Source organism: Cherax quadricarinatus, chromosome 31 (genome assembly GCF_038502225.1).
Source record: "Cherax quadricarinatus isolate ZL_2023a chromosome 31, ASM3850222v1, whole genome shotgun sequence".
Lineage (NCBI taxonomy): Eukaryota > Metazoa > Arthropoda > Malacostraca > Decapoda > Parastacidae > Cherax > Cherax quadricarinatus.
In genome coordinates this window covers 31,676,930-31,685,225 of record NC_091322.1, presented here as the reverse complement: position 1 = coordinate 31,685,225, position 8,296 = coordinate 31,676,930, and the positions used below count along the sequence as shown (strand labels likewise).

Genomic DNA, 8,296 nt, shown 5'->3' with positions numbered 1-8,296 from the left:
GCCACACACTAGTCACTGCCACACACTACAGTCACTGCCACAAACTACAGTCACTGCCACACACTACAGTCACTGCCACAAACTACAGTCACTGCCACAAACTACAGTCACTGCCACAAACTACAGTCACTGCCACAAACTACAGTCACTGCCACACACTAGTCACTGCCACACACTACAGTCACTGCCACAAACTACAGTCACTGCCACAAACTACAGTCACTGCCACAAACTACAGTCACTGCCACAAACTACAGTCACTGCCACACACTACAGTCACTGCCACAAACTACAGTCACTGCCACAAACTACAGTCACTGCCACAAACTACAGTCACTGCCACAAACTACAGTCACTGCCACAAACTACAGTCACTGCCACACACTACAGTCACTACCACAAACTATAGTCACTGCCACAAACTACAGTCACTGCCACAAACTACAGTCACTGCCACACACTACAGTCACTACCACAAACTACAGTCACTGCCACAAACTACAGTCACTGCCACAAACTATAGTCACTGCCAAAAACTACAGTCACTGCCACAAACTACAGTCACTGCCACACACTACAGTCACTGCCACACACTACAGTCACTGCCACACACTAGTCACTGCCACACACTACAGTCACTGCCACAAACTATAGTCACTGCCAAAAACTACAGTCACTGCCACAAACTACAGTCACTGCCACACACTACAGTCACTGCCACACACTACAGTCACTGCCACAAACTACAGTCACTGCCACACACTACAGTCACTGCCACACACTACAGTCACTGCCACACACCAAAATAGAAGCCTTACTAACACTGACTTTATTTGTACCTAAATTTATATCTCGCCTGGTATCTACATTCACTCTAGGTACGAAAAAATAACCCAGCGAAAATCTTGAGGACTTACTGCAATAGTTAGGTTGTTTAATCGTAGGGTTTAATTTAGCAAAGTGTTAATTGAGGGGGAGGGAGTGGAACTTACCTAGGCAAACTACTCAAACTTCAAGGTCGAATCGATTCCCAATATTTCTCTCATATTTAGAATGCAGTCAAGATCAATATATTAAATAAATATTTAAAAAATGTACATTAATGTCAGTGATAAATTACCCTGTGACTAAACTTTACAATATGAAAAAAATATAAATTTAGAACTCTGCGGCATTGTACCTGTGGTTTGGGGTTCACCAGTGGCCACATGTTAATCTTAAAGTGCCACTAACATGTTAAAAGTAACATTTGTGTATTGTTTTATATATATATTTTTTTAGTAATAGTAATTAAGTTAGCCTTGCTATCTCCGGTCACTCCACGCTCCTTTATTAATGTTTTAGATTTCCTTTTGTCACTGATGCTACTCTTATCACAGTTATGTGTAGGACAGGAGCTCATGACTTTAAAATTAAGTATGACTGGAGCTTGGAGATAAATGTCGGGGGCCAGGAGCTATGCTTCAACCCCTGTGGACACAATTAGGCGACTACAATGGCAGCCACAACAGCTGATGTAGCAGGGTGTCCCGAGGCCGTGTCCCGGCTCATGTAGCTTGACTTAGACCTACACTCAGCATGTACCTCACCTACACCAGACTCTCAACTACACACCACACTCTCACTCTCGTTTTTATGCAACGGAAGAAGAGCATTGTGTTTGATTGTGTAGTGGGTGTCACGTGTTTCATGCAGATAGTGCAGATGCTGGAGTGTGAATGAACAAAGTATTTCCTGCAATCAGGTATATACTCACTCAGGATCTGAGCGGGAATTTCAAACGCGCCAATCAGGAGGACAGCGTACCAAGTTGTCAGTGACGGAATTGTGTTTGACTATTGGGTTTATTCATAGTAAGTACGTTATAATCTGCGACATTTCTTACGCTTAAAGATGTAAATACACGTTACGAATTAGCTCAGCGTTTACCAAAACTCAGAAGTGCGTATTAGAGTGGAAAATAAAAGACTAACAATGTAAAAATTGTAGTGCAAGAGCAAGGCCTATGCGGCAGAGGGAGGAGCCAATGAAGGTGCGAGCATGGCGGTGAGGGAGGAGCCACGATGGTTGACACAAGTGTATGCTGCTCCGGCCATACTCAGTTGGCGTTCTCCCACCCCGCTGGAAAGGTATACTGTAAGAAGGCTCATCACACCTATAACTTGGTGGATGTTACTGTGAAGTGATTGAAGGTGGCGTGAGATAAAGTGTTAAGATATATCCTTACTGGTCTACAATGCCAGCCAGTAGTTTGTTCGCAGAAATGGAGCGGCCAACACCGACTCCTAGCTCCACCTCCGCAATGGACGAACAAAGGGCACTGCAGTTAGCCCTTGAACTATCGTTAATTGGATTAAACAACGAATCATCAGTGCCCACAAGTGAACCAGAGCACTATGTAGTCCAAGGTCTGGATGCTGAAAGAGCCTCCACCAAAAGATCGCAAAATATGACCGAGTGTGTAGCTGTGCCGTCGTCAGAGCACGTGGCCGAGATCGTGGGAAGACAAGGTAAGTTCTTCATTACAAGTCATCCTGTTATACATATTCAAGTTCTATCACATGTTTTATAACGAGAGTAGAAAAAATGGTGAAGGCAAGACGGTTGATAAAGTGGCTAGTTGTATGAGAGTGGGTGGGACGGGACAGTTCAGGGTCGCCAGTGTACAACATTCAGACTCCATCATTGCTGAGCTGCCACATAACCTTGACTCATCACTCTTACTCCACCATACTTGATCACTCCCCATTAATATGTGCTACCACACGCTAAATGTCTTCTTTAAATATTAAAACATCGTCCCTGTGGACAAGGTTTAATTGCAGGTGTAATTGTGATGTTTATAGTTGACTTGCGCTGCGTAAAATATCGATAGTTGCATAATTTGAATTTCATTCCAACGAGTTACCTACTGTAGTAGCTACAAGAATTGAACTGAGCTTCCTCTTCCTCGGATGGAACCTCATTGCTCCCCATTGTGTTCCTTAAGGGCTCAACAATTCAAAATGCAATAATAATAAGTGGGAATGACCGTTAGACTTGAATTATTGGCCAATAGATCTACTTCAATTTTATTCCTGTTTTTTAATTCATTCAGGCAGTTCATGAACTGAGCCTAGTTTGTCGAATACACTAGGGTAGGGTAGGTAAACACGGCCAGTTGTCACAAGGTCGGGTGAACTAGGGTAGGTAGACAAGGTCGGTTAGACAAGGGTAGGGAGATAAGTTTTGGTAGATGTTAGTTGGTAGGGTAGGGAGAGAGGTGAGGTAGACTAGGGTAGGGAGAGAGGTGAGGTAGACTAGGGTAGGGAGAGAAGAGGTGAGGTAGACTAGGGTAGGTAGAGGAGGTGAGGTAAACTAGGGTAGGTAGAGAGGTGAGGTAGACTAGGGTAGGGAGAGAGGATGTGAGGTAGACTAGGGTAGGGAGAGAGGATGTGAGGTAGACTAGGGTAGGGAGAGAGGATGTGAGGTAGACTAGGGTAGGGAGAGAGGATGTGAGGTAGACTAGGGTAGGGAGAGAGTTGAGGTAGACTAGAGTAGGGAGAGAGGAGTTGAGGTAGACTAGGGTAGGGAGAGAGGAGTTGAGGTAGACTAGGGTAGGGAGAGAGGAGTTGAGGTAGACTAGGGTAGGGAGAGAGGAGTTGAGGTAGACTAGGGTAGGGAGAGAGGAGTTGAGGTAGACTAGGGTAGGGAGAGAGGAGTTGAGGTAGACTAGGGTAGGGAGAGAGGAGTTGAGGTAGACTAGGGTAGGGAGAGAGGAGTTGAGGTAGACTAGGGTAGGGAGAGAGGAGTTGAGGTAGACTAGGGTAGGGAGAGAGGAGTTGAGGTAGACTAGGGTAGGGAGAGAGGAGCTGAGGTAGACTAGGGTAGGGAGAGAGGAGCTGAGGTAGACTAGGGTAGGGAGAGAGGAGTTGAGGTAGACTAGGGTAGGGAGAGAGGAGTTGAGGTAGACTAGGGTAGGGAGAGAGGAGTTGAGGTAGACTAGGGTAGGGAGAGTTGAGGTAGACTAGGGTTACCTGGAGGTTACCTGGAGGTTATTCCGGGGATCAACGCCCCCGCGGCCCGGTCCACGACCAGGCCTCCCGATGGATCAGGGCCTGATCAGCTAGGCTGTTACTGCTGGCCGCACGCAGTCCGACGTACGAGCCACAGCCCGGCTGATCCGGCACTGACTTTAGGTATCTGTCCAGCTCTCTCTTGAAGGCAGCCAGGGGTTTATTGGCAATTCCCCTAATGCTTGATGGGGGGCTGTTGAACAGTTTTGGGCCCCGGACACTTATGGTGTTTTCTCTTAGTGTACCAATGGCGCCCCTACTTTTTATTGGCGGCATTTTGCATCGCCTGCCCAGTCTTTTACTTTCGTAGGGAGTGATTTCTGTGTGCAGATTTGGGACCATTCCTTCCAAGATTTTCCAAGTGTAGATTATGATATATCTCTCCCTCCTGCGTTCCAACGAGTACAAGTCAAGTGCTTTCAAGCGTTCCCAGTAGTTAAGGTGCTTGACAGAACTTATACGTGCGGTAAAGGATCTCTGTACACTCTCTAGATCTGCGATTTCACCTGCTTTGTATGGAGATGTTAATGTACAGCAGTATTCCAGCCTAGAGAGAACAAGTGATTTGAAAAGGATCATCATGGGCTTGGCATCTCTCGTTTTGAAAGTTCTCATTATCCATCCTATCATTTTCTTTGCACGTGCGATCGTGGCACTGTTGTGATCCTTGAAAGTGAGATCCTCAGACATTACTACTCCCAGGTCCCTTACATTATTTTTCCGCTCTATTGTATGGCCGGAGTCAGTAGTATACTCTGTTCTAGTTATTATCTCCTCCAGTTTTCCATAACGGAGTAGTTGGAATTTGTCCTCATTGAACATCATATTGTTTACCGTGGCCCACTGGAAAACTTTGTTTATATCTTCTTGGAGGTTAACCGCGTCCTCAGCAGATGACAGCCTCATGCAGATCCTAGTATCATCCGCAAAGGATGATACGGTGCTGTGGTGTATATCTCTGTTTATGTCTGATATGAGGATAAGGAATAAGGGTAGGGAGAGGTGAGGTAGACTAGGGTAGGGAGAGAGGAGGTGAGGTAGACAAGGGTAGGGAGAGAGGTGAGGTAGACTAGGGTAGGGAGAGGTGAGGTAGACTAGGGTAGGGAGAGAGGCGAGGTAGACTAGGGTAGGAAGAGAGGTGAGGTAGACTAGGGTAGGGAGAGAGGAGGTGAGGTAGACTAGGGTAGGGAGAGAGGAGGCGAGGTAGACTAGGGTAGGGAGAGAGGAGGCGAGGTAGACTAGGGTAGGGAGAGAGGAGGCGAGGTAGACTAGGGTAGGGAGAGAGGAGGCGAGGTAGACTAGGGTAGGGAGAGAGGAGGCGAGGTAGACTAGGGTAGGGAGAGAGGAGGCGAGGTAGACTAGGGTAGGGAGAGAGGAGGCGAGGTAGACTAGGGTAGGGAGAGAGGAGGCGAGGTAGACTAGGGTAGGGAGAGAGGAGGCGAGGTAGACTAGGGTAGGGAGAGAGGAGGCGAGGTAGACTAGGGTAGGGAGAGAGGAGGCGAGGTAGACTAGGGTAGGGAGAGAGGAGGCGAGGTAGACTAGGGTAGGGAGAGAGGAGGCGAGGTAGACTAGGGTAGGGAGAGAGGAGGCGAGGTAGACTAGGGTAGGGAGAGAGGAGGCGAGGTAGACTAGGGTAGGGAGAGAGGAGGCGAGGTAGACTAGGGTAGGGAGAGAGGAGGCGAGGTAGACTAGGGTAGGGAGAGAGGAGGCGAGGTAGACTAGGGTAGGGAGAGAGGAGGCGAGGTAGACTAGGGTAGGGAGAGAGGAGGCGAGGTAGACTAGGGTAGGGAGAGAGGAGGCGAGGTAGACTAGGGTAGGGAGAGAGGAGGCGAGGTAGACTAGGGTAGGGAGAGAGGAGGCGAGGTAGACTAGGGTAGGGAGAGAGGAGGCGAGGTAGACTAGACTAGGGTAGGGAGAGAGGAGGCGAGGTGGACTAGACTAGGGTAGGGAGAGAGGAGGCGAGGTAGACTAGGGTAGGGAGAGAGGAGGCGAGGTAGACTAGACTAGGGTAGGGAGAGAGGAGGCGAGGTGGACTAGACTAGGGTAGGGAGAGAGGAGGCGAGGTAGACTAGACTAGGGTAGGGAGAGGAGGCGGCGAGGTAGACTAGGGTTGGGGGAGAGGTGGTGAGGTAGACTAGGGTAGGGAGAGAGGTGGTGAGGTAGACTAGGGTAGGGAGAGAGGTGGTGAGGTAGACTAGGGTAGGGAGAGAGGTGGTGAGGTAGACTAGGGTAGGGAGAGAGGTGGGGAGGGGAGGGTTGGGGGAGAGGTGGGGAGGGGAGGGTAGGGGGAGAGGTGGTGAGGTAGACTAGGGTAGGGGGAGAGGTAGTGAGGTCTACCTGGAGGGCATTCCGGGGATCAACGTCCCCGCGGCCCGGTCCACGACCAGGCCTCCCGGTGGATCGGGGCCTGGTCAACGAGGCTGTTACTGCTGGCCGCACGTAATCCAACGTACGAACCACAGCCCGGCTGATCTGGCACCTTCTTTAGGCATCTGTCCAGCTCCCTCTTGAAGACAACGAGGGCTGTGGCTCGTACGTTGGTTTGCGTGCAGCCAGCAGCAACAGCCTGGTTGATCAGGGGCTGATCCACCAGGAGGCCTGGTCACAGACCGGGCCGCGGGGGCGTTGACCCCCGAAACTCTCTCCAGGTAAACTCCAGGTAAACTGCTGGTGGGAGGCTGTTGAACAGTCTTGGGCCCCGGACGCTTATTGTGTTTTCTCTTAGTGTACCAGTGACGCCCCTACTTTTCACTGGGGACATGTTGCATCACCTGTCAAGTCTTTTGCTTTCGTATGGAGTGATTGCTGTGTGCATATTAGGGACCAGTCCCTCCAGAATCTTCCAGGTGTAGATTACGATACATCTCTCGCTTGCGCTCTAGTTAGTACAAGTCAAGGCGTTTGATGGAACTTATACGTGCAGTAAAGGTTCTCTGTACCTTCTCTAGCTCTGCAATTTCACCTGCCTTGAATGGGGATGTTAATGTACAGCAGTATTCCAGCCTAGAAATATGGTGATTTAAAAAGGATCATCATTGGCTTGGTGTATCTGGTCTTGAATGTTCCCATTATCCATCCTATCAGTTTCCTCGCAGATAGTGGCACAGTTGTGATCCTTGAAAGTGAAATCTTCAAACATTACCACTCCCAGGTCCTTCACATTACTTTTTCCGCTCTATTGTATGATCAGCGTTTGTAGATACACTCAGTTCTAGTTATCTCCAGTTTTCCATAACGGAGTAGTTGGAATTTGTCTTCATTGAACATCATATTGTTCTCCATTGCCCATTGGAAAACTTGGTTATCGCATCTTTTGGCGTTGTTCAGGCTTTCCCATTACTAGCATAAATGGTGTCGTTCAAACGTGTTTAGGGCTGCGGATGTTTCTCTGATGTATACTTTTCCACATCCAGCAGGAAGGGCATAAACACCTGTGGACTAATTCTGACTGGAATATAAATTTTGGTGATTGCGATTTTCATAGCCGTGGCGACTATCATTGTTTCCTTGGCCTAGTGCTGTAGATATTTTGGGCAGCTATCGGTTAGGAACGACAAAGAATTTGTGGGAACAGATGTTGCTATATGTTGAGTTTAAGGTTTGGAAAGCGGTACAGCTTCTAACGAAGGTGAAGAAATTGAGCTCTGGTGTATAAAGGCACTTGATTCAAGTTACCACGCCCTCAAGGGAGGTTCCTTGACGCTGGTGAGGGGCTCTTGAGCTAGGGAATTGGATCTGTGCTGCGGTTCCCTGAATTGAGTCTGAATACATGTCACCCCCCGCGTGCGCTGTATAATCCTATGGGTTTGGCGCTCCCCATGATTATAATAAGTTATCACGGCTGCAGAGCGCCTACACAAAGAATCATACCAGAAATATTCCACGCAGGCGTTTGTGCAATTATACCCTGTTGGGAATGTGAAAAAGTACACACTGGATAAAAGTCTCCCACTATTAAAACATGTGTGCAGATACGACACGATCGCAACGCTTCTGCAGATGTGACAACCTGAAAAAAGACGCGCGCAGCATCAAACCACCGCTAATCACCTTGTGAGAGGGATGGATGCCCATCTGGTATCCCCTCCCTGACACTGAGGCGAATTTGCCATTTTGTGTTCACTATTATCACATAATAAAGACACGGAAATAAGGCATTGCTATTACTTTGAGACACCTGCTATTGCTTGTTATAACTTAGTACAACTATTACTATTAATTAATAACTACTATTACTACAA

General features: G+C 48.2%; 1 protein-coding gene across 1 annotated transcript in view; it reads left to right on the top strand.

The window, feature by feature from the left end:
• The first annotated feature begins 2,059 nt into the window (after window positions 1–2,059).
• The window catches only part of LOC128696985 (RNA-binding protein MEX3B), a 311,139-nt gene continuing 304,902 nt past the window's right edge, over window positions 2,060–8,296 (top strand). Inside the window, exon 1 of the mRNA XM_070090319.1 lies at window positions 2,060–2,510. Within this exon, the coding sequence (XP_069946420.1) occupies window positions 2,237–2,510 (274 nt within the window). The 5' untranslated portion in view covers window positions 2,060–2,236. The remainder of the gene's footprint in view (window positions 2,511–8,296) is intronic.